At 48.9% G+C, this 26647-nt stretch overlaps 1 protein-coding gene across 1 annotated transcript in view; it reads right to left on the reverse strand.

Annotated features, from left to right (window-relative positions):
- Window positions 1-26647, reverse strand: part of LOC146830150 (C-type lectin domain family 2 member D-like) — a 154433-nt gene that overhangs the window by 46142 nt on the left and 81644 nt on the right. Inside the window, exons 3-4 of the mRNA XM_085604399.1 lie at window positions 6234-6415; window positions 2266-2369 (exon numbers count right to left, since the gene is read on the reverse strand). Of these exons, the coding sequence (XP_085460525.1) occupies window positions 2266-2369; window positions 6234-6415 (286 nt within the window). The remainder of the gene's footprint in view (window positions 1-2265; window positions 2370-6233; window positions 6416-26647) is intronic.

A 26647-nucleotide genomic window follows, 5' to 3' on the forward strand; every position in this document is an offset into this window, starting at 1 on the left:
TGGACCGAATAGATGTTGTTGATCAAATGGATGATTTAATATGGAGGCTTGTACCTCAGGTTTAAAGCCTGAAACTCTCAGCCAAGCATGGCGACGGAGGAGGACGCTAGTGTTAATGGCCCTGGAGGCTGTGTCTGCTGCATCTAAGGCACAGCGTATAGAGGTGTTAGTTATGGTCTTACCCTCTTGAATTAATTCATTGGCCCTATTTCTGTATTTTTCTGGGAGATGGTGCATGATGGTTTCTAGTTCATCATAATGCGCTCTGTCGTATCTGGCCAATAGCGCTTGAGTGTTGGCGATACGCCATATATTGGCTGCCTGTGACGCAGTGCGCTTTCCTGACGCGTCCAGGAGCTTTGACTCTTTGTCAGGTGGTGGTGCTACGCCTGACGCCTGGGAATTTGACCCCTTCCGTGCAGTGGATACCACTAGGGAATCCAGTGGCGCTGGCCCTATGATGTAGGCAGGATCTGTGGGGGCAGCTTTACACTTTTTCTCTATGCGTGGGTTTAGGACCCTAGCCCTGACTGGGTCTTTAAAAACCTCTGACGCATGTTTTATTACCCCTTTGAGCATAGGTAGTATAGAAGTAGACCTATGTGCGGTATCAAAGGTGTCGAGGAGGAAATCTTCCTCTACCGGGTCAGTGTGTAGCTCTACCCCGTGATAATGTGCCGCCCTCTGAAGTAGGTGGTGAAAACCTAATGAGTCTTCTGGTGGAGATGGCCTGGATGGATAAAGGTCATCTTGTGGGACATCTGGAATGTCTGGATTATTATAATCGTCCCATGGGTCTGGGGATCCTGTAGGGGTGGGGTCTTGTGGCACATCTGCTGGATCGTAGTACGAGTCCCCCTGATCATCATGGTCTGGAGACGGGGTTGGAGAGCGATGAGGCAGGGGTGGAGAAGGCGGAGGGGGCAGAGGTGGAGGAGGTGGGGAAGGCACTCTGAAAGGGGAGGTAGCACAGTCTTTCCTCTTTGGAGGTAGAGGCGGAGCTGGTTTGTCCAAATGTCTTTTTAGAAGAAAGTGCCAAATGTCCAGTTTTTGGATCCTTGGTAAGTGTCTTTTGCAAAGGATCCGGTGTAAACAGTTCTTGAGACAATGGCTGTTCGGTCGGCGCCGAAGGTTTCGGGGCCGATGGCTTTTTAGGCTTTGGAACCTCTGATTTTTTGGTCTGCGTCGAGGCAGGCTTCGGCGCGGGAGTGTCGGTGCCGAGGGCCTTATGATGTTTGGTCGGTACCGAGAGGCTGGGTTTCGACACCGAGGGCTTTGGTGCGGAGCTCGGTGTCGAGGTAGAGGCCGATCTCTTTTTCGGTGCCGAAGTGTGTTTATCGGCACCGCTGGCAGGCTGGCTCGAGCCCGAGCCGCTGGAAGGCTTATTAGGCTTCTTCACCGGGCCCGAAGGTGGGGTGTTCGAAGCAGTGTCTTTGGTCTTGCCTAGGCCCGGAGGCGAAGGCGTGACCGAAGCCTTTTTGGGTGTCGGCGCGGGTGTGGGAGGGGGTATTTTACTCACGACCCTCTGCGCCGGGGTGATGTCCTCCACATCCGAGTCGTCGGCTTCGGAAGCACTGACGAGGTCCTCTTCAGTGTGCTGCTGTCCCGGAGCTTCGACGTCGTCCCCGAAGATGTCGACTGGAACGGAAGTCGAGGAGTGCGCCATGTTTCATCTGGCCCTTCGATCTCGAATAGTCTTTTTGGATCTGAAAGACTTGCAGGCGGGACAGTCTCGAGCCTCGTGTTCAGGGGAGAGGCAGAGGTTGCACACCTCATGAAAGATCGGTGTGGGGGAATTTGGACCCACATCGAGGGCACTTCTTGAATGGAGTTCTTTCCATCAGCCGGAACCGGAGCTTGGATAGGCCCGAAGGCCGCCAACGACGACTGGAATCGAAGGTGTGTCGAAGTGAAGGTGATTGAGGAGATCAGGATCTTAACAATACCGTGAAGAGCGAGGATTCCGCTTTTATCGTAGAACTGGAAATGTTCGGAACCGGAGCGCGAAGTATTACATCCGAGCCCGATGGCGGAAAAAAACAATCTGAGGATGGAGCCGAAGCCCATGCGCAATACGGACCAAGGGAGGAGTCACCGACCTCGTGACTCCCAAAGACTTTCCAAGAGGAAAAACAAACTGCAAACATCTGGGCCCAACACCAGATGGCGATCTATGCAAAAGTGTGTAATCTGCAGCTCATATGCCTCGAACATATATATATTAAAATACAACTTCCAGCTATGGCTATTGTTTTTCACACTTACAATTTCCCTGTGTAGCTCTCTCCGTTCAACCATGTAAGTACTTCTCCCTTCTTGTGAAGTCCAATCCAATAGGTCTGAGTGTCAATGCGGCTTAATATGAAATTCTAAACAGAACAAAACAAAAAAAGAAATTCATAAATAATTTTGACTAGACACTTGATGCCCAGTAAAATCTATATTTTTAGGTTAACCAATTTCAAGTCGGTACTTTGATGTGTTAATTATGAGGTTTTCTGCTTTTGTCTAAGACACCAAGTTAGATAGGAATTTAAAAACACCACATTCAGAACCACAAGGACAAGTTTAGATCAACATCAGGTGGTCCAAGAAACTGTCATCCAAGTATCCTGACTGCCGGTGGTGGGGAGGGGGCCAGCTAAACACTTCATCTTTTTTTTTTTTTTAAAGGGTTTTATGGAACATGTTTAATAAAGAACATTACATATTCTGCGCTCAAGATTTACACAGAGGTAACAGTTAAGCAATACACTTAAACTATTGCCGCATTGAAAAATTCCCCAACCCTGTTTTACAGCACCGTATGTAAGACGCGTCTTGAAAATTGACCAAGAAAGAGCAAAGAGCTTGGCATTGTGCGACTATAGAGAGACACTAATATCACTTAGCTGCCATCACCAGACGTTTCTGTATAACAGCCTGTGTTTGTGGCCCTTTGTCAGCTATATCCCACACATGCGACAAGTCTGTCGGACTGCGCCCAGGGCGAACACCGTCTTGTGCTATATGTGACTCAAAGGGAAGAAAGTGGCCCTCCTGATAGAGGTCTCCCAAAGTGTATATGTGCCTTGTGCCAAAAATGCAAACCCTGGACTGTGTGATGCCTCAGGTGTCCTGGCAGCCCTTGAAGCAGATCTCAGGGGCATGTGGGATGACATGCTACACGAGTAAGACAGCTCACTACATACATGTGTTGGCTATGATTCTAATTGTAGGTATGTGGTGAATAATTTGGTCTTGGTAAGAAACAATTGGAGCAGTTCCTCTAGTGTTACTAAGCCCTGACCTGAGCCAGTGTCGACAAACATTTCTCATAGCACATAACATTCATACAAATCAAAAAACCAAAACAGGATAGAATTTACAGAATGTTAAATTGAAATAAAAGTAACCTGTTAAGAAAAGGTAGGTTCAGTGTAAAAATGAAGGAAACAAGATCAAGGCATGACAGACAGATGTAAATGGGTAATCAATCATCTATTCTTTAAGGGGGGCATCAGCTATATATATCCCTCAGTTAGTTACCTGGCCAGGGAAGAAGCCCTCTAAACTATCTACCGTTGTCAGAAATTTACAGAGAGAAAACTTCCCCAAGTGAGCACACAGGCAGATGCGACAGCCCAGGAGTAGTGGACAGACAGACGTCACAGCAGGACTTGGAAAACTGCCTCCGGGGTGCCCGGCCAACCTTTCTTCATCCCTAGCAACCTCCACAGCCTGATGTGCTCCTGCAGGTGCCCCATAGTCTGATACTGACATTTGATGAAAGAGCTAAAGGTGCACTAGAGAGGTCTGCACCCACAGGGTACCCAAACTCCTTGCTAGAATGGCTCCTGCCCCCTCACACCAGGTCCTGTAGCGACTGCTGCTGGTGCGAGCCGATGGGGGGTGGGGGGGGGGGGGGGTTGCAGGTCTTTTTAGCTGCTGTGACCTGTAACCTATAAAGATGACACAATCCTCAATAAACTGTGTCTATGCCTTCTGTAGAAGGTGTGTGTGCTGTCCAGTGTGTGATGTTGCAAGCACTTGGCCTGTGTGGGACCAGACAGGCATCTGCAAGGTGGCCAGCACTGAGCATCTGCACTAGGATCCACTGTGGAGAAGGCAACCTACAAGCCCATGAGGTCCCCTAGACTGTAGCCATCTGTTGTCTGGGTGAGAATCAACTGCTACCTGCGTAAAGCATGCGTCCCTCCCCTAAAAGCCACCCTTCTCCTACCCCTGCCTTGGGGTATGCTGGCTACCACCTAGTAATCAGGCAAACTCGGCTCAGGCCAGGAGAAGTTGGCACTAAGATTGAGTCTGGTTGAGTGCTGGTGCCCAAAGTAAGACCGGTACAGCCCCCACTCAGAGTTGTTACTGTCTGCAGTAATATCCCATCTGCAGTCTTGTAATGGAACCTATGTAGAGCTTCTGGTGTGGGAGAGGGGGGGGGGGGAAATCACTAACAAAACCAAGCCTCTGGACCTCTGTTGGATCTGTGCCGCATCAACCATGTCACATTCCAATGCCTCCTGAATTAAGTAACATTGCACTTTTAATCTATTTGTCTCATCCACAAGGCACTACATGGCTGTCTGTCAGGAAACTTTAATGAGCTGCATATTCCCCATCATCAATCTAGAGGTCTTATCAAACCCTAGCCTCCTTTCCAGACAGCTGGCCAGATGTTAGAATTCTAGTGGAATCCCTCTCCACACTCTGCCGCTCCTGGCGGGGCGTCCCTCCTCTCTAGCCAACACTTGAAAATGCAGGTTGGATTTCATCATGTATGGGGGAAGAGTATTTCCTGCTGCCCCTGTGCAGATGCAAGGGGTCACATTAGGGCTGCACTTTTCATCTGCCCACAGCCCTGTGGCATCACAGACAAGAGGGCCTACGAGGCGACTACAGGGTGACGAGCAGCACACTGGAAAAAAGACAAATATGTCAAGATAAATAAAATCATGAACAATGACCACTGGTTGCTCCCTACATAGAAAACAAATCTATAAAAAAATTGAAAAGTATGATAAAAATGCACAAATTACAGTACATCCCAGAACCCATTGAAAGTGGGATTTCATTCCGGTCATGTTAACTGTTCCAATGTGCTGAGAAAAATATATTTGGAGAGAAACCCAAGTGCTAGAACAAAATCACATTTGAACCCTACTGAGTTTTACATCATGCTATTGATCCACGATGCAACATCACCACCATATGTACTAAACAGTTTTCTTCAAATAAGCCCTAGACTTTGATATTGTTCCCCATCGTTTGGAAATTAAAACATTGTTGCTCGCCTTGTGACCATCAGAAATGGTGCCCATGTTCAAATGCCATGATCATCTACCACCTGTGTCCAACGTTCATCTCAGGCACTGCCTCAATTGTGGGACAAACTAGGTCTTCATCGGTCCTCCCTCTGCCTGCTCATTCTGTTAAATACTGCGACGAGCCAAGACGACCATGAATAATGGGGTTGAACTGTATTTATGCTGAATCCCGCACGGCTGTGCAGATGCACCATGCAGTTTATAGATGTACAGATGAACATGGTCCCCACTCATGATATGAAGGCCTCCGTCCTCTCACAAATGAGGTAGGCTCTGAGAGTACACATGGAAGCAAGGGCAGTCCCTAGTGGCACCTAGGTATAAACTCAATGCATGGGTTTGACATCAATGATTACGCATCAGTCAACCATGACCTTGCTCTTGCCATCTTGGGGTGGTCAAGGTTGCCTTTCTGACAAACTCCTGGGAGGTTCACATTCTGCATCAGCTTTTGTAGATGTTCAAACTGCTGCATGTGCCTTATTGAGATTTGAGCCATCCAGACCAGATCACCCCTAATGTCTGTGGGGCACTACAAAAGGCTTATTAGCAAAAACCTCCTATGCAATAGAGTTATGTACAACCAGACTGACCGACCACTACCCTAAAAGGCACAGGGGTTGTTGACAATCTAACTAGACAGGCAGGCCAAGGAATCTCATGTATGAAGGATGGAGCAGATACAAACAACAAGTCAGGCGAGAAAGTGGAAGGAAATTGGTAGGATGTATCAAATTAGCAGGATGAGTAAGACGACAATGATTAATCACACAAAGAATGAGTACAGAAGAGAAGACCTGAAAATCAGGTACTCCAGAAATCTGAAGAGTACACACTCCCGAGGGGAGAGGGTTGCTAAAAGAAACTATCAACATGCAGATAAAATGTGATAATCTTGCATTGTATACTCACCAAGGTCTCTTCATTTGGGAGGACTGCAAGAGAAGCATCGTGCAATAAGCAGTCGGCGTCGCAGGCAGCCCAGGGCTTTGCAACATCAGAGAAGAAGAAGCAGATCTTTCTCGAGTACATCCAACCCTCAGGACATGGCTCCAGGTGAAGGGAAGCATCAAGGACCGATGTACGTGAGACAACTAAAGAACGGAAGCCAAAGAACATCTGAGAATACAAATCCCTCTGGAACTGTGGTGCCTTCTTTAAAAGGGAAGATAATGCTACACGCATGGGACAGCAAGAGAGCAGTGCATGTGCATTCTCCCAGAGGTGAGAAAAGAAGAGGTATCGGAAAATAAGTATTTTTGCTTCCCTAAGGAAGACTGGCATAGGTGAATTCCTCGTCACTATTTATTCCAGGTGGATGTACAGACACCAACACTTAGCCTACATTATCACACTGCACATCACATAGCACAAGCACTCTGGCAAGCCAAAGACATCTACCCTTGCACCCTGACCCCAATTGAAGCAATCTGGGAGGCCCTACCCAGAAGAAGACCACAACTGCCCGAAGAAGGGGCATCCAGGCTGTTGGTCAAACAAAGGTCACTACTGTATATTATCCCAAAAGTCAGCATTTTTCTTTGGTAAACTGGAAATGGGGATTGTGTCATCCCATAGCCACCAATTCCTCACATTAGCAATTCACCTTTCCCCTGGGCAGGTCAGTGAGAAAACTATTTTATATGGTACTCCTCCCCACCACGGACATAAAATTCTGGGCAAACCTGAAACCATACTTTGGCGCAGAAACTAAGGAGGGCTTCTAACAACGGTTGCCTACTTATGACATATGACTTTTTTTTATATTTCTTGTCATAGGCAGGTTTAGGTTTAATGGTGAGAACAAGAGGAAGCAGGGATAATTGCTCCACGGTTGCTATCTCCAGACAACTGTTTAACCTGTGCTTCCTAAGAGAACGTTTGAGTCCAGTGCAATATAGTTCAGTAATTAACCTGCCTCACGTCAACAGAACCACAATATAAAGGCACTATATTTCCCAAGACTCGCCAAGGTGGAGACCCACCATCTTATAAAAGCAGTTTAATCACCCGACTGCCGCAGAAGACCTCATATTACACTCCAACTGCAGAGGGCTTCCAATGTTTTATAAATGAGCTCCCAAAAACATGCCGATAATCAACAAAGAAAAATAAACATTAAATGTTTCTTTTGGTCCTGCTGAAGTGTGCATCCAGCTACACATACCTTGGTATTAGCTTTTAATATCAGTTCATGGATAAAACACATCAGTAAGGATTCTAGAGGTCGTAAATATGCGAAGGAATAGTTTAATCACAGTAACTTTGATGACCCCTCTGTGTGTTTGTACACCAAAAACCTTCTTTATCTACAATTTGACGTGTGTGGAGTGGTGTTTCTTAATTAAGGCCTAGATTACAATTACCTCCATAATGCCTACAGCATGCAATCCACTGTTTGGACGGTTATTGCTATTACGCGAATGCCGGTAAAATCGGGCAGTCAGATATTTTATATGGTACGTTTGGGGTATGAAACCCGCTTAAATTTCTCCAGTGAAAAAAAGACATTGTCATGTGGATTTTGGTGCAGTGAACACCAAATCTCCAGGTTATAACTAATTGTGAGGTCAAACCTCTTATTTGCCATGATTGATTGCATCCGATAAAGTTACTAATCCCATCTGATAAATAATTTTTCAATTATATAGAATTTATGATTAAGTTCTGAAAGCCAAATTAAAAAATGTATTTGTGCACTGAAGTTCATTTTAGAAGTGCAGTTAAATTACAAGGTCAAATCACAATAATGATTCACATATCAAGGCTCATGAACCTTTATGTTTGTAAATGGAATTTATGACAAATTCTGCAATCATTTATTTAGAACTGGGTGCGGCTTGGAGGCTATTCAAACATGCAAAGTTCCATAACTAAACCTGGTCTCAACTGGTGGCAGCTTGACACAGCACAGGTAGCCTAAATGTAAGGAAAAATGTATAAAGTATTTAGCAGTAACAATTAAAATATAAAATCAAATATTTGAAACAGAAAAATCGCAACGAGAAAAAGGACACCAAAATAACTAAAATCCAATAAGGGGAACCAGGAATAAGATTTTTAAAGCTCTTTGAAAGGGAAAAAAGCACCAATAAAAAGTGAAGCGTACAATAAGAATTCACTGTCCACAGTAGACTGGGATCTAGGTGAGATTGCAGACTGACCTCAAATGTCGGATACACCAAACGTCATCTAGGTCAAAATGTTTACGTTCTGACTTGAGGGTCAATTTAAAGATACTCCATCTCAAAATTGAAGGCCTGCTCACCTCATTTAGAATCGGGCGGATCTTCAGCATATTGACAATGGAGGCTACTCAGTCTTTGCCATCAATATACACCTCTGACGCCCTACAAAATTAAGGACAGTTATAGTTTTGCCCATTTGTCCGTCACAGCATAGGGCAACAAAAGCGGAGGAACCTTGCTTGGGTGAGTTGGCAGTGTAGATCCCCGTATCGTCCTTCCTTGCCACAGCACATCCCAGGAGACCAAGACCCGACACTCAAAAGTTGCATCGGAGTGCAGCTTATCACAAAAAGAAGGGAACCTCTAGTTTTGTTGTGCCTGCCAACCAGTAGTCTAGTAGCGACTGGACTTTTGCTGGACCAAAGAAGACCTAGAGAGACATCGACCCCTGTGGCCAAAGTTGCCCAACCAGGGCCATGGACTGAGGAGTAGCTCCAGAAAGTCCCCCGTCGACTGCATGACATTTTCAGTATCCTTAAGCATCTTCAGCATCCTGAATCCTTTGCATCAGGACCACTCCATAGAAGTTACAAACACTGGAACTGGACTGGAGATTGCTCCTCTTTGAAAGGTAACTGTTCCTTTGGACCTTGCTGATCCAACTGACTGGCTCCCTGCTGGAGTTAGGAACCCAAAGTAACTAAGTAACTGCAACCATACTTGTAACTTTTTTTCTGAAAAAGTTTCTAAGTTTCAAATTCATTGAATTTGCACATGCTTGTTTATGATTGAGTGAAAAGTATTGATTTATTGTTTCTTTAAAAAACTATATCTGGGACTCTCCATTAGATCGTTTTTGCTTTAGTGTCCCTAAATTCATTTAAAAAAACAGTCGCTTTCTATAAATTGGTGTCGGATTTCTTGAGCATTGCTTCCTTCTTCAATTGTTTTGGTGCTGTTTCAGTGTTTTACACTTGTTCCTTTGGTTTTTTAAAAATTATTTTTTATTAAAACAGTTGAAATTTGCAGTAATGCGGTTACACAAATAAAGTCCTGATTTGTAGGAATACTTCACATTACATTGATCTTCTATTAAAACTGCTCAGCGACTACATTGACCTTACAAGACAGCATTTGACATGGTGCCACCCCCATTTAAATTAACTGGAGTCTGTTTCTGACTCATTCATGGGTGGAGCACAAATGTTCCCTTTGTAAGTGTTCCACTGACCCCATTTTTTGGGGCAACCTCAATGTATATATGCTGCCCTTTCCGCTACCATAGCTCCATCCATATCTGCACACAATTCGAGACGTTGGAGAAATTTGTGATCCCCCAGTGTTTGGCTAGGTTTCGTTTGCAAACATCATCCCCAGCGTTACCCAATCCTGTGTTACGTGGCTGAGATTGGTTGGCTCCCAGACCTAAAAGGCATCTCTTGAGTTCTGGATGAACGGTCACTCCAGTAACTGGTATGTTAATCGCATAATGGTTTCCCAGTAGGTCACCATCTTTGGGCTTTCCCATATGGTAGGATAGAGGGTACCAACTGCCCCACAATGTCACAGAGTGTACTCTCAGCCCTCCCTATCTTATACAGGGTTACTCTCGTGTAATAGATGCGATGCAGTATCTTTAATTGTACTAATCATAATTTTGAGGATATCGCCACTTAGCGTGGTGAGGTGAGTGCTTCTTGCCCGTCAGCATCATCCAGGTCCCCTGCATCAGTCTGCCATTTCTCCCGTAATGATTTTGTAGGATCCGTTTGATTATTTATTATTTTACGATATGTAAGGGAAATAGCCTTTTTGTCCATATATTCTGTTAATAGCTAATCCTCTAGTGGAGAGGCCTCAGGGAGAACAGTGCCTTTTGGGATAGATGTCGTCAGTGCATGCCTTATCTGAGCATATCTTAATATTTCGGAGGGCGCCATCTCATATTGCTCTTGAAGATTGGCGAAGGTAACAACCTTACCCTGTTTTTTTTATTTTTTTATAACTCTTTATTTAGAATTTTGTCATTCGAATACATCAATGCAGCATACACATCTATATACGGCAACAACTGAGGATCAATACTATACTTAATATCAGGCACTTGAGACAGTTACATGTTCATAGCAACATTTCCCCTCTATGGACACTCCAGATCACATACCTGATCAGCAGGACACCCGATCTCCCCCAGTCAACCCCATCCCACAATGCCCGTCAGGATGTAGCATACCCCCGGACACTTCTATACGCACAACTCTGTGGAAGGTCAGCAGTGGTTATGTGTACCCCTCTGTGTCAACGCAGGGGGATGGTGCGAAAGGGAAGCGCCGCAGGCCACCAGCGGTTACTCCCCGGAGTAGCCTTAGTCCCGGCAGCAACTCTAGAGAAAGAGCAGGTAGCATGCGATTCAGGCCCCGAAAAGCATCAACAAGAGACATCCCTCCAAGTGTAAGTGGACAACAGAGGAGTCATCCCTCAGTGGCATCAGAGGAAGATCGTCGGTCGTCATGTGCAGCGAGGTATCGCGTCAAGGGGCCCCAGATATCAGGGGGACGGGACACAGGCGGAAGCAACTCAGAATACAATAGGACATTTTCCTAGCAAGTGAGCAAATCCTGCAGCCATTCCTTAAACTTGGGGCGTCTTCCCCGTCCCCATCGGCACGCTATACGTCGCTTGGCTAGCAGTAACGCACTAGTAACAAAGCGGCGATCTGGCTTCAGTACGTCTCGGGTGTACCCCAGTAAGGCCTGTAAAGGAGAGGGCCGCAGCGGGGACGCCCAGCATTCCCCCCAGGGCCGCGTATACCTGACTCCAGTACTCGTCCACGCTCAGGCAGGTCCAGGCTAAATGTAGGAAATCCGAACCGGGAGAGTGGCATCTATCACAACGGTCGTTATCGCGGAAATTAAACCTATACATCTGGGCTGGGGTGCAGGAGAGGCGATGCAGGAACTTATAGTGGATAACGCGAAACCTAGTGCTAGAGGAGATCATTTCAGTATTCCCACTGGGCGTCCGTGAATGCAATACCGAGCTCAGCCTCCCAACATGCCCAGGACCGCAACGCCTCCCCCCCCCACCCCCCCCGACACGGTTATAAATACGCAGATACAGCGAGGAGACCATATGCGATGGGGAAGGGGTGGCAAGCAAGTAATGGAATGGTTTCAGAACGACGGGTTCGGACGGATATGCCGGCAATATTTTCTGTAGCCCGCTGCGGAGCCGAATAAAAGCAAAAACCTCCAAGGGGGTAGGGGCCGCGTCCCCGTAGAGGAGCGTGAGGTCACGAAACTTGCCCTAATGAAATAGGTCACCCCAGCACGTAATCCCCATTTTCAGTTTTATTCTCTGGAACATCCCCTCCCCTAAGAGTGGAAGGGCCGGGTGGTACACCAGAGGCATCAGTGGGGAATAAAGAAGCGACGTGCCCAGGCGACCCGCGAGAACACTCCAAGCATGTGCCGTAGCATGCACGGGATTGCGGTCCGCGCGAGGCGACGGCACGTCAGCAAGGACCGCTCCCTCGAGCGGGATCGGATCCGCCAGCCAGTGCTCCACCGCTGTCTGCGGCATGAAAGGAGAGGGTCGGTACCAATAGTGCGCATAGTGTGCTTGGGCGCAGTTGTAGTAAAGTTCGAAATCAGGTATATCAAACCCGCCTTGTATGTACGGTCGCGTGAGTACAGTCCACTTAAGTCGCGGCCTCTTTCCCCCCCGCACTAATCGGATTAGTTCTGACCGTAATGCCCTAAAAAAGTAGCCGCCCGGATGAAACGGTATATTGAGGAAGAGGTAGAGCAGCTTGGGGAGTATAACCATCTTTATTAGGGAGGTCCGACCAGCCATGGTCAGCGGTAGGGTCAGCCATCTGGTCACGTGCGCACGTATGGCAGCTAGAGCCCTGCCATAATTCATGCGCATCACTTCTTGCCGATCCCTGGAGATCCACACCCCCAAGTACTTCACGTCTGTGTCGCGCCACTCTAGTGGAAAATTAAGCTGGATTCTGTCAACCCCTTCCGTAAGAGGGAAAACAGCGGATTTACCCCAGTTGATGTGTATCCCCAAGTACAGCGCAAATCTAACGAATTCTCTAAGGATAGGGTTTATATTATCCCGGGGATGCTTGATATATAGCGGGATATCGTCCGCATAGAGTGACAATAAAAGTTGCCGCCGTTGGCATCTCAGTGATGCCGCTAGGTAGTTCTGCCGAAGGCGGGACTTCAGCGGTTCTATCGCTAGAGCGAAAAGAAGCGGTGACAGTGGGCATCCCTGCCTAGTGCCTCTAGTGACGAGGAAGGGATCAGAGACGCGACCATTGAGGACTCTTGCCATCGGGCGGTGATACAGGATTTGAATCCATCTGGAAAAAGCCAATGGCATGCCCATGTTTCTTAGGATCAAATGAAGGTAGTCCCATTCGACCTAGTCAAACGCCTTGGTGGCGTCCAGGAAGACTGCCACCAAGGCGAGAGAGGGATCAGCATTGTTCAGGACCGAGAAAAGCGTTCGTAAATTGTGGGAGGTAGATCTACCGGGGATAAACCCCGCCTGGTCCGGCAGAATCAATCCTCCAATCAAGAGATTAACGCGGTTCGCCAATACTTTAGCCTATAGGAATCGCAGCAGTCAGGGGGTTTTCCTGGTTTGAGGAGAGAGACTATCAGGGTCTCTGACATGCTGGGTGGCAAGGAGCCAGTCTCATGTGCATCCTCGAATACCTCCCGTAAGACTGCCGCCAACGGGTCAATGAAAGCTTTGTAATACTCAATGGGGAAGCCATCCAGACCCGGCGACTTACCCGATGCCGTTTGCATTATGGCTTCTTTAATTTCGGCTAGCCCGATGGGGGCCGCCAGGAGTTCCCTCTGAGCGTCAAATAGCCATCCAAGGGTAAGCTCCGACAAGTATTCGGACATCTCCAATGGCGACTCTCGCTTGGATGTGTACAGGGCGGTATAATGAGATACAAAGGTGAAAAGAATCGAGGGCGTATCGCGCTGCATCACGCCGTCAGAGGTCTTGACCTCCAGTACGTGATTGGCGCATCGCGGAGGGCGGACAGCTCCCGCCAGAAACCTGCCGGGCCGCTCCCCCTCCCCATACACCCACGCAGCGAAATGTTTACCACGAAAATGGACCTCCCTCTCAGCTGTGACCTTGAACTCTGTGAGCTTGGTGCGGTATTCAAGTTGTGCCTCAGGGTTATCCAAAAAAGCCGGGGCAGTTTCTAATGCGTGTAAGGCGCGCTCCAGAGTGGTCAGCATGGTGCGAAGCGAACGCAGAACTCCCGAGCCCTTAGAGATACACACGCCCCGCATGGTGGCCTTGAAGGCCTTCCACATCATCGCCACGCTGTCCACCGAACCCCTATTCCGATCTAGAAATTCTACAATCTCCTGAGCCATCTCAGTCTTAAAGAGTTCGTCCAGCAGGATATTAGGCGGCATGCGCCACGGAAGCCGCTCACCGACCAATCCAGTTCTAGCTAGGGTAATCAGCACAGGCGCATGATCCGAATAAGTACGAGGCAAGTGCCGCGCTCCCAACAGTGAGGACCCCAGACCCTGGAGAGTAGCATACAATCTAACCTAGCCCAGGTGGAGTGCAGTGCCGACCAATGTGTGCCCTCTTGCGTATCTGGGCGGATGCAGCGCCAGGCATCAAGCAGCGAATGATGAACCATTAGGTCAGAAATGTAGGCCTGTGAGCAAGGATGATGTGCAGTGTCTGCATTAGATCGATCCAGAGTAGGGTCTAGAGTAACATTAAAATTCCCCCCCCCCCAGATCAGGTGTGTGGATCCTATACCCAGTATGACTTCCCACAGAGAGATAAAGTGTGTGGGTCCATCCATGTTGGGCCCGTAGGAGGACGCGATGGTGACGGTAGCGTTTCCCATCCGTCCCCACATGACGCAGAACCGTCCCTCCACGTCAGTTTTTTCCCCCAAAGCTACAAATGGAGTGTGTTTCCTAACCAGTATGGCTGTGCCCCTTGAATATGTTGAGTATGAGGAAAAAAGGCTATAAGCTGCCCATCTAGATGCAAATGTAGGTGATCGACGGGGATCAGTGTGGGTCTCCTGCAGCAACGCGATGTGTATCTGATGGCGATCAAGATAACCCAGGACCTGCTGGCGCTTACGCGGATCTCCCAACCCTCGTATGTACCACGTTAAGACATTGACTCTGGTGTGCGGGTCGTGTTGTGCAAGTCTATCCCCCTGCGCCATCACTCGGAGGGACGCCAAATGTCAGAGCCAAGCACGTCTCGCAGCTGAGCCTCAGACCCCTGCTGCCCATCCCCTCCCACACCAGTGTGATGTCGCGCTGTCGCCTTCATGCCCCAATACGGGAATTGCAAGACTTCGAACTCAAGTGTATAAGATTGAGTGATCCAATGTCCTAGTGTAGTGTTGCATTTACAGGTCCCTCCCCCACCCAGTCCAACCGACTTCCCCAACTCGTCGGAGGAGACCCTACCTATAAACCGTTCCCCTGTCATCAACTCCATGCCCCATCCCTCCCCCTCCCACCGCGACAGCCCAAACCTGTCAGGATCTAGACCCCTCCCATCCCCTATAACAAACAGAACCAAAGTTATGGGTTATTCCCTCTTCGGGAGACACCAGTGAGCTGGACCTGCCCTCCCCGACCCCAATATTGCACCCACTGCACCGTCACCATAGTGGGCGAGGCGCTGACGTGGGAAGGGAAAGGGGGGGGGGCAGTGCCAAGGCGAACAGTAGCGTCAAGTTCTGAGCCAGTGCATCATAAGGAGTGTGTAACGGCACCAGTGAGACCCCAGCTGTCAATGTCCTCCTGTCTCTGGCAAGGTTAACGGAAGACCAAAGGATTGGAGCATGCCCCACCATGGTCAAGACAATCGCCTCATGAGTTCAGCCAATTTATATCGGTAGCTGGGAGAAGGCAGGAGCCAAGGAGAAAAAGAAAAGAGCCAGGAAGCACCGGTAAGAAGGAGTATGAGAGAAAGGTAGAAATAAGGAAAAAGAAGAAACCCAGTCATCAATACTCATCAATCCGGAGCAGATGTCGGGGATCGGGATCCAGAGCGTGTCCCAGGGCTGCTTCGCTGGGAGGCGGAGGGATGCTGTTCCTTTAGGAAGTCCTCCACCTGCTGCGGACTACCAAAGAAGAGAGCTTCGCATGTTGAGTGATCTTGAGCCTGGCGGGATACAGCATAGAATATGGAATGTCACTCTGCTGCAGTTTCTTCTTCACCACCGCGAACTTGCGGCGGGCCTCCTGCACCAACTGGGTAAAATCAGGATAGAAGGAGATAGTGGTATTTTCATGCAGAATCGGTTGTTGCTCCCGGGCCAGTCACAGCAGAGTGTCTCGATCCCTGTAATTGAGGAACTTAATGATGACCGGGCGCGGCGGGGCACCGGGGATCGGCCGCGGCCCCAATGATCTGTGGGCGCGCTCCACTACCAGTTGCGGCGAGAACGAGTCCCGCCCGAATTTATCAATTAGCAGGCGCTCGATGAACTCCTCCATGCGGCCCCCGCCACTAGACTCTGCAAGACCAATCAAGCGGACATTGTTCCGTCGAGAACGCGCCTCTAAGTCTTCATTCTTTTCTGCGATGACCTTAAGCAGCCGGTCCATCTGAGAAAGTTTTGTTGCGCCAGTTCCAGCACCATCCTCCAGTTCCGATATCCGTTCCTCCGCTTCCTTCAGGCGCTCCCCGTGTTGATCCAACCAGTGCACCACCGCATCCAGACGAGTGTTCATGTTGTCGATCTTGGCATCTATGGAGGTTAGGCTCTTCTGCATACCTACGAGAAGAGCCCTCCAGTCCATCTCCTCCTCCCCACTGGGGTCCAGCTCCCCTCCATCCGCATACTGCGCACGTGTTTTCTTCTTAGGGGGATTGAAATGTAGTGTCGATTGTTTCGTGTCCGATTTGCCCATTCCGTCCGCGGGCGCTAACCCAGAGCACCGGAATCTAGGCCGGACGGGGATCTTGATCTTCCGTGGACGCAGCAGGCGCCGGCCCAGGAGCCCAGCCACGGACCGCACACCCCTCCGCGCCACTCCGTACCTTCAACCCCCGGCCTCAACAGAGCAATCCAGGCCGCCGGCCGCCGCAATCCTCCAACAGTATATTATCCAGATGACCAGCCGGGGATCCGATTGCGCCCAGCGACCAGCAGAACCTGCAGCGCCCTCCGCACTCTCCTGGCCTCAGCGGCAGTCCAATCCACTCACAGACTCACAGTGTAGAGGGCGACAGAGGCCCAGGCCGGAGAAGGGCCGATGAGGCGTCCGCCAAGCCGGTTTCAGCGTCTCAATCCAGTGAGGAAGCAAAAGAATAGGGGGAGATGTCACCGCCGGCCACCGCCTCAGGTCCGCCCCCGATGCCTCCATCTATGTCCCTCAAATGACTTCTGGGCCCAAAGAAGCGCGCTTCGTCTCCAGGGTGTTCAGGTGAGGTAGGCGCTCACCGTGCAGGGACAACAAGTCCCGGGCCCAGGCACTCTGCACTATCGCCACCCACGTTAGCAGCAGGCAAGGTCCCTGAGCAGGGTGAGGAGGGGACCGCCTCTCAGCAGGCGACCAGGGGCAATAGCAGTCTCAGCCTCTGGCCCGCGCCGCGACCGCGGCCCACCAGGCCGTATCAATCCTCGGTGGAAAGTTGCATGGGCCGCCGCAGTTCCGTACCACACTCCTCGCAGCGGCCGATATCTCCGAGTGCCGATATCTTCGCCGCTGGGCCGTCGACACTCAGGAGGACCGCACCGAGTGTTCCCGACGTGGCATGCTACACCCCAGTGCCGTCAGGCCGCCGTTATCTGGTCGTGAGGATGGTATTTCAGGGTTAAGTTCGCCTGGCCGGCGGGAGCCTCACTGAGGTGCGGCCATTGCAGTCCAGCGCCACCTAGCGCCCCCAACAACCTTTCCCTTACTCCATAGATCTCCTACTGTTGAGATTCCAATGGAGTCCCAGCGTTTGAAACCCTTGGTTGTACTGAGTCTGCCTAGCCTTTGTGTTTCCCAAAGCGGGGTCATCAGTGTTATGACACCCTGCCAACATAGATTTTAAGGGCTATGTGCCAAATTTGGATTGTGTGTGCAGTAGGTCCCAATAGTGATGATTTGTGGGTTTTAGTGTAAAGTGCTCTCAATACTCCTCCCTCTCCCGAACTGTGTGCGTCTGATCTAAATGCTGGGTCTGTTTGCGGGGCATGTAGCCACTGATTGAGTATTATTAGTTGGGAAGCCCAATAGTATAGTTGTATATTCGGGAGAGCGATTCCGCCATCGTACCAGCTTTTTACCAATTTATTCATTGCTATGCGGGCCATTTTTATGTCCCATAGCAGATTGGTGACTTCTGCCTCAATTGCCTTGAAATAAGTTAGGGGAACTGGAAACAGGGTGTTTTGTAGGGCATGTAGGGATCTGGGGAGTGACATCATCTTAAAAATTGTGGCTCTACCGAGCAATGTCAGTGGGAGGGACTGCCAGTGTTTCGCATCTTGGCGGAGCCTTTTCAGTGGTGGCAGGAGATTTTTTTCCATAAATTCCCCAGGCAGTGGTGGGATATAGATTCCCAAGTATTTAAAGCCTCCTTCTGCGATCTGCAGACTACATCCCTTTGAGAGATGCGGTGGAGGGTCGTGAAGGATATAAAGAATCGATTTCATGGAATTGATGGTATAGCTCAAGAATTTTCCACATATTTCACAAATACCCAAGAGCCTGTTGATGGATCGCCCAGGGGACGCCACATATAACAGTACATCATCCGCATATAGGGATACACGGTCTTCCCATTCCTTCGTCCAGCGGAGTCCGCGGATAATCGGATCTCTTCGTATCCATGCTGCCAATGGTTCCAGAACTAGAGCGAACAAGAGAGGGGACAAGGGGCATCCCTAGCGTGTGCCTCGTATTAGGGAAAAATCGTCCGAAACATGACCGTTTACGGTTACATGCGCTGTAGGACTGGTATATAGGAACTGGACCCATGCATAGAATTTAGGGCCGAAGCAAAGATGTTTAAGGACGGCAAACAGGAAGGGCCATTCTACCATATCAAAGGCCACGCAGGTGTCCAAAGGATGGTCGCTGCTTCCGGAATTGTAGGTATACGGGCCATTACGCTATTCAGTCTCCTCAAATTAAGGGCAGTATTTCTACCGGGGCATGAATCCGGATGTATTAATTTTGTGAGATAAGGAGTCATTCGGGTCGCTAATGTTTTAGCTAATATTTTGGCCTTTGTATTAAGCAGAGATATGGGTTGGTAAGACGTACAGTCTTGGGCAGGTTTGCCAGGTTTGTGGATAGCCACTATAGTTGCCGTGCGTTGATCCCTGGGAAGTTCTCCTGCTTCCAAACTTGCTACATACATGCTTAGGAGATGTGGTGTAATAGTATTTGCCATTTGTTTGTAAACGTCTATGGGAATGCCGTTAGGCCCCATTGCTTTCCCGGAGTGTATGGCACCTACGGCTGATAGTAGTTCTTCTGACGTGAGGTCAGCCTCAAGCATCAGGCCTCTTCAGGTGGTAATGCGGGCATTTGGATATCTTTGAGAAATGCTTGTACCTCCTCGATAATAATCGAGGAGTTTGTTGTGCAAATTTGTCCATAGTGCTTCGCTAGTGCGTTCACTATGCCCTGTGGACCAACTATGGTTTCCCCATCCTCCGTCCATCGGCTAGCTTGCTCTCTTGTCTAACCACGCCAAACGTTTTCCAGCTTTATCCCCTACTTCATATATTTTATGTTGCGTAGCCAATATCTTGGCCCTGCCTCCTCCCACATATATTCTTTATAACCCTGCTTTTTCAATGTTAGCTCATGGGAAGTGGCTGCAGTGAGCTGTAGGGCATATGCCCTTTCCGCGTGGGTTATTTCCTTTTCTAGAGCTTCTATTTGGTTTCTCTTTTCTTTTTTATGGCCCGAAATTAATGAGATGGCCTGGCCACGTAGGACTGTCTTGTAAGCTTCCCAGAGGATTGCCGGGGAAGCTACAGAGTGTTTGTTTTCGTTGAAATGGTGTTTTGTCGTGTTATGTATGCCTTTCCGAATCTGTTTTTAAAAAAAATAAAAACCCCGGATATATTGGGAAGATACGCCTTTGTGATTTAGTGTGTTGCGTATATTTAACCATTACAGGGGAATGGTCAGAAATTCCTCTAGGTAAGTGAGTTGCTTCCGTAATTTTCCCCAGACTGTCTGCCAGCGTGAGTATATAATCTATCCTAGAGAGACTATTATGTGCTCCTGAATGGAAAGTATACGGTTGTTCCGAAGGGGAGCAGAAACGCCAAACATCTATGATGCCGAGACCCGCAAGGGATTCCGCTAGTCTGGAGTGTGTGCTTCGTTGGTCTCTAGGGGGCTTACGATCAAGCGCATCGTCAATGGTTGCGTTAAAGTCTCCGCCTACAAGGAGTTCTCCTTTCGGGAGTGTGAGTAAGAGTACACTAAGGGCCGGAACGCCAACAAGTGTAGGGCTGGGGGGATGTACTCTGAGACTATGTTATACGCTCGGCCCTCCCAATGCCATGGCTGCGAAGCGTCCCTGGTTGTCGGTCCAGGTCTGTTTAATAATAAGTGGGAACTGTTTCCGTACTAGAATAGTATCCTGACACGGAAGTTGTTAGTTTGCGTGCAAGAAGTCGTCGTTATTTTAAAAGGTTTTTAATCTACTAGATGCATGCTCATCAAGGCAAATGCACAAGGTTTTTAAACCATTATATGCACGTTGATTATGGCTATTACAGAAGTTCCAAATGGAATAAATATTGTGTTAGACCTTGAAAACTGTAAACATTATATACGATCTTGACTCACCATCAGCGAGCTACAGAAATATAAATTTTAAAAAGATTTTTGGGATTTTATTTAGCACTGAACAGTGGCACGAACGAACAATTTCAACAATTTGGTACCTAAATCAAAGGTTTTGACTAGTGGGACATCGACAAGTCCCTGAATGTGAAAATTAATTGCTTCATTGGCAAGTCTAGTATAGTGCAATACTAGCTGCATTCAAACTATTTAGAAAACGGTCCTGAAGAAGGTGAACGATCATTCATCCACCGAAACGCAGTGTCTACTTTTCTGTTTTCTCGTAATAATGTATTTTAATATGTATTTTAATATGAAATGTTTTTAAATTCCTGTTGATTTTGGAATAAACTGTACTTTTTAATAAGTGTATTACTAGTTCTCCGTTGCTTTGAGTCAATAATAATGTTTTGTATTGTATTAGCATGATCTACTATTCCCTTTAAGCACCAATGTTGTACAGACATTTCATAATTGAATGTGTTGAATAGGGACCCTTTGTGTTTTTCAGTTGGTATTGACCCTGTCCCAGATTGGATTTTAAGGGTATCTCCTCCTCTTTCTTTACTTTCCATGCCAGAATATCCACGCCATGTGAACCGAGGTAATCTATCCAGGGCCTAACATGAAGAACCCACTAAGTGCGTTTCTTGAATCAGGGTGACTGCTGGGGTATGACGTTTAATATTTTGCAGGACTAACCCTCTCTTTATCTTGTCACATAGTCTGTTAACATTCCATGTGATCAGTGATAAGGGGGAGCCATTAGTTGGGGAAGCCTTAGGTGCGGTGGTCACGTTGTCAGTCGCAACTGTCGTTTCTGGCATATCCCGTCGCTATGAAGTGGAAGTCGCTAGGATGATATGTAAAAGTGTGACCTGCAAGTATTGTGATGTTACCGTAATCTGAGCAAAACATGTTATTGAAATTACAAATAAATGAAATAACCTACCTCCCTGCCTCCCTGCATGACAGACCTAAAATAACCTGCCTCCCCAACTGCGCATTGTGCTTTATATTCCCATCCCGGTTACCTTGATGGGGGTGAGGGTGGGGGGGGGGGGGGAAAGAGTCTTCCGGCAACCCCTCCAACCCCCCCTTGAACACGGTGTGCCTTGTTGGCATGGCACTATTCTGATTAACAGCTTTAACCTTACTCAATGGGTAAAACACAACAGGCCCATACTGTTCAGTGTCCGCTAATGAATGTGTGTTCATATGCGCATTTATCGAGAAGCCTTGTTCACTGTCTCTCAAACTGCCATGCGATAAGTAGTTCCATCATGGCCGAAATATAACTATCTTGTCCATATCATTGCGCGGTAGTCCCGGAATGTATGTAGCCGCTGTGTAAATGTCTGATCTATCACTCTTCTCCGCTTGCTTGTGATGATCTTCCGAGTGCTCTTGTCTCTGCGGACTCTGCTGTTCCTTCCAGTGGGTGGTATCCATTATGTCTTGCAGATCGTCCCGAGCCGGAGACCCGGCACCATCCGTCCAACCATTCCCTGGCCTCCTCTTGTGTCGTGAAAAAGTAAACTTTTCCTTCGGCCTCCACTCTAAGCTTTGCAGGGAATAACATTGAGTATTTGAATTCACGAGTCCGAAGTTCCTTTTTCATCTCTAGAAAACTGTGCTGTTGCTTTGTTACCGCTGCAGTGTAATCTGGAAAAACCGTAACCGTACTGTTCTCGAAATGTATTGGAGGGGCGACATGCACTGTCTGTAGGATCACACTTGTTCCTTTGTTGAAGACTGACTGCTCAAAGCCACAGCCACCCATGGTTGAGCTAATGTTTAGCAAATGAAGCTTAACTGGTCCCAAGAAGGGCTGGTAGTGTATTACATGGTTAGGTCTAACGACCATAACACACAATACACCACTTTTTCCTCACAGCGAGGAGCAAGTAACCATTCTCCTGGAAGTTCTCATCATATAAGAGCGAAGACCTGGAAAAGCCCTCTCCATCCAAAGCTGCTTTCTATGGAGTAGGCACCTACTGAGAACAGGTACTGGTTGTTCCTCGCTCTCATTATTTAGCTAGGATCGAACTGTCCAGAAGCATCTGTCTGAACAACAACTTCTTGCTGAAGTCAGGTTCTTTGAGTACTGTTGCCGAGCACATGGTCTTTAAGGTGTCCAAGCTTTTCTGATACTTCTCTGTCCAGATTACTTTATGGAGCTGTGTTTTGGAAGACAGTTCAGTCTTTGGGAAGGATGCAGGTGAGTGGGGGGCAGAGGAGGCAAAATGGTACTTGATAGTCAGGCCTGCGTACTGCAGGGCATGAAACACTCCTGAGGTGATCCTAGTAATCCTGCCAGGTAAAGCTAAAGAATGCAATATCATCAAGATTCCAGTTCTCCACCCCAGACAGTATCCGATTGACCATCCTCTGGAATAGGGCAGTGTTAGAAATGGGATTTCTGGTTGGCTAGGGCTTGCGCCAAAGCCAGGCAGAAACCACCACTCTAGTCAGGGCTGGGGAGTTGCACGCCAAAGATAACCCCTGCTCACCCCCTTGTTAGCTTGGCACGAGCAGTCAGGCTTATCCCGGAGGCAATGTGTAAAGCGTTTGTGCGCACACCCAGCAACAACACCCAAGGCCCACCACAAAAGGAACTCCACACAAGGTTATATATAAAAATAGCCTTTGTATTATAATAAACACATTAGATCCTAATCACATAATATACACTGTGCCAACTGGCACTGGGCAGTATCTACAGGGGATTATTAACACCTGACAGGGCCAATTGGGCCACTGTCCGAACAATCACAAAGGGAATTTAGCAAATGTAGAACATATACTAACTGTAGCATAAAATAATAAAGGAAGTCAATCAGTAATAACAACCAGTCGCTACTGGTAGGAGAAATGAACTTGGCATCATCAACTTAGCATAAATCCCATTATGCCGAACATCCTAAGCATAAATACACTACACATTAGGAATCAAGTATATCCTGCCCAACCCTTAGGGGCATAAATACGTTGCGCATAAATCACATTAGGCATCATGTTGGGTATAAAACATCATGTAATCACTATAACAACCACAGTGTGCCCCAAGCTGGGGCACAACTCCTGAAAACTGGCCTCTCACGGGGACTCAAAGGCCTGATGTCCAGAATGTCTGGGCGGCTGCGCACGCAGCAAAAGCAGAAGGCGCAAAAGATCAGGCCTAAACGTTGCAGCTGCCCACTAATTTCTGGGCAGCTGTGCAGGCAGAAATGTGGACACTCACTTTAAGAATAGCGCTGGGCTCGGGGGCCCTGCTCTGGGTCTCACTGGGGCTTCTCTGCAATCATACTGCCCCCACAGGGAATAGTGCTGGTACCACCTGGCCGTGAGTCCCCCACTAGGACTCTTGAAAACAAAAAGGCACCCCCAAGTTGCAGTTGCCCGCTACGGCGTTGCAACTGAAGACCAGCAAGCAAAGTACTGACACGTGGGAGTCCCCTCCGGGACTTAGAAATAACCACAGGAACTGCCAAGATGCTGCAGCAGCCCGTAACTGCGGTGCCGCTGTGAAGCCCCCAAAAGAAATGTCGCAGCTGCCCACTGTCGTACGGGGCAGCTGGATGCAACCAACGATCACCGGCACCCTCTGTGCCTCTGAAGAGCGTCCCCCGGGGGGAGGCACCGACAATGTGCGTGCTACGTTGGAGTTCCGCTCTGGGACTCAGAAATACACAAAATTATCCAAGCGTCGCAGCTGCCCGCAACTGCGGTGCAGCTGAGACAGACAGAATGCCGGCACCACTCACCGGGACTCCACGGGGCTTCCTCCGGTTGGCTTACCCGTCGCAGGGCTCTCCTCACACACGGGAGCCCCGCCTACGACTTCAGCACTTCTCCGCTCCTCTCTGGGCTCACGGCTGCAGCACTCGCGGGGCTCTCACCGTGGTCACGGGAGCCCCGTCTCCAGACAGCTGCTTCGTCACTCGGGCCAGCACATCCCAGTGCGGTGTGGGCTCCCGCCTGGGTCTCTCAACGCGGCACTTCCTGCCGCACGGCCCTTCCGCTTCCGTCAGCGTGGCCCCGCCCACAACCAGGTGGGCCGCGGATTGCGGGCGCTTCTCCCTCTAGAGATTAAAAATCTATATAGCGGGGTGGGCACCCGCCAATGAGCACTGCAATGCGGGGTGGGCACCCGCGACAACGAACACAACGGCGGGGTGGGCACCCGCCGAAAACAAATGGAAAAGGCAGCAGAAACGCGGGGTGGGCACCATTCTGCTCAAATATGCCAAAAAGCGGCAGTTATGCGGGGTGGGCACCCGCTTCCTGGAATACAGAGGATTGCGGGGGAATCGCCACGCCGGGGATTCCCTTTTTAACAGGATCGCAGCTCCGTGCTGCAACTAAAATTGAAAGCGCTGCTCCTCAGCTGCGGAGAGCAAAGCGCTGTTCAAAAATGAATGCCAAACGCTCCCAAGGCACTAGAGTCAAAGTCCAGGGTCAGAAATGGAGCGCTTTCCTCCACAATGAAGCCAAGCGCTCTTCCAAATAAAAGGCAAATGTCAGGGGGCATAAGGCTCAGCTCAGGCAGGCCAGCACACAGGGCCCTCCAGCAGGGAGGCAGTCCCGAGTGGCGGTTCCTTCTGGAGCCCAGCAGCAGCAGCCCCCAGCGTCAGGACCAGCACAGCAGAACACATACATGGGGTCACAGCCCCTTCTTATACACACATTTCCTTTGTTACAAACTGTAGGGCATGGGGAGAACCAGTTACAACTGGTTCTGGAGCACTTTGTTTTGCTCAGCCCCTCTCCCTATACACAGGGCAGGCTAGGGACATCAGACGCACCACAGGAGGTGGAGCCAGCATTGTGTAGGGAAGGCCCAGCCCTATTCAGGTCCCAGGTGCAACTCCTCCCTCCCATCTACATGCAGATCTCTCCATTCACCACTGGGCAGACTCACCCTGGCTCCTGGAGTTCTCCACACCATCCAGCACCTATCAATCACAAGCCAGACATGCACTCCACATCAGGTAGGCAGACACACAGCACACAGAAATGACAACTTCTAGAAGTGGCACTTCTCCTATAGTTATAATAAATAAGCGCACATCATTGTGCAGCATTTATTCTTACGAGTTCGCACATACTAAACTTGACCCTGCACTCCTCTCACATCAGGAATTACCATGGACACACATATCCCCCATGCATTCTTATGGGAGGGCAGGCCAGTCTCACTAAAGGTAACACAGAGCGCACGCACTTTACACTGGGACACAGTGCTAAAGTGCCTAGAGGCCTAAGACCACTAACACTACATAGGGAAAAAGGCTAGGATAAATGCTAAAAGTTTAGGGGTGAACCTGCCAAAAGGGCCAGGTCCAACAGGCAGGGACATGCTTCAGCCCAATGGGCACAACCTTAAATGGAAAGAGTCGCTTATGGGTGGAAAATGCTGACCTCTCTTTGCCCCCCCTAATCCCAGACAATCTGCCAGTTCTCAGGGATCAAGTCAAAGGTACTTGGCAGCTCATAATCTGTTGATGAGCTCATCAGCTCTGGGGGTAGTGCAAGCAGCAGTTTTAGTGACAGTGTTGAACCCCTGTAGTCCACACAAAACTTCAGTTCTGGGATCCTCCCTTGGGGGTGGCTTTAGGTAACAATAAAACTGGAATGAACGTAGGATTGCGGAAAGGTTCAATCACCCCCAGAGATAGCATGTGGGCCACCTCACCCTCACTACCGGCCTTCATCTTGTCTGACAACCTGCAAATGTTGTTCTTAACAGTTACGCTGTCAACAGTGTCATTGTCATACACACACCACCGGGTCATTCCAGGTGTCAGTGAGAACAGTTCAGCAAACTGACTCACGTAGTAACAGTCTCTTTGCTGCTGATGATCTGACAGTGAAGAGGAGAGCACAACTCCCTTCACTGGACCATCTTTTGCATTCTGGAACAGGAGGTCCTGTAGTGGCCCACTCTCCTTTTGCTGGTCTCCATCTGTCAGCATTAACATGGTCCTGTCTGCCCTATCACAGTGGGGTTTCCGGTGGCTAATACAGATCCACATATAAGGGTTTTTGGGAGGGTGCCTTGATCCACTAAATAGGTAAACACACCCACCTTCTTAAAGACCATTTAGGGGTCAGTCCACTTGTCTAGAAGATCCCTGTAGGCCACTACTCCAGCACCCACACTTTTTGACCCGGTTGGTACTCTACCAAGGTCACTTTCCAATCACGATGCCGCTTGATGAGTTCCCGACTGGCTTTTCACACTCGTTAGCCTTTTTCATGTAGTGAGCCATTCTAGAGCTCAGGC

This window comes from Triturus cristatus, chromosome 5_1 (assembly GCF_964204655.1).
Source record: "Triturus cristatus chromosome 5_1, aTriCri1.1, whole genome shotgun sequence".
NCBI classification, from domain to species: domain Eukaryota; kingdom Metazoa; phylum Chordata; class Amphibia; order Caudata; family Salamandridae; genus Triturus; species Triturus cristatus.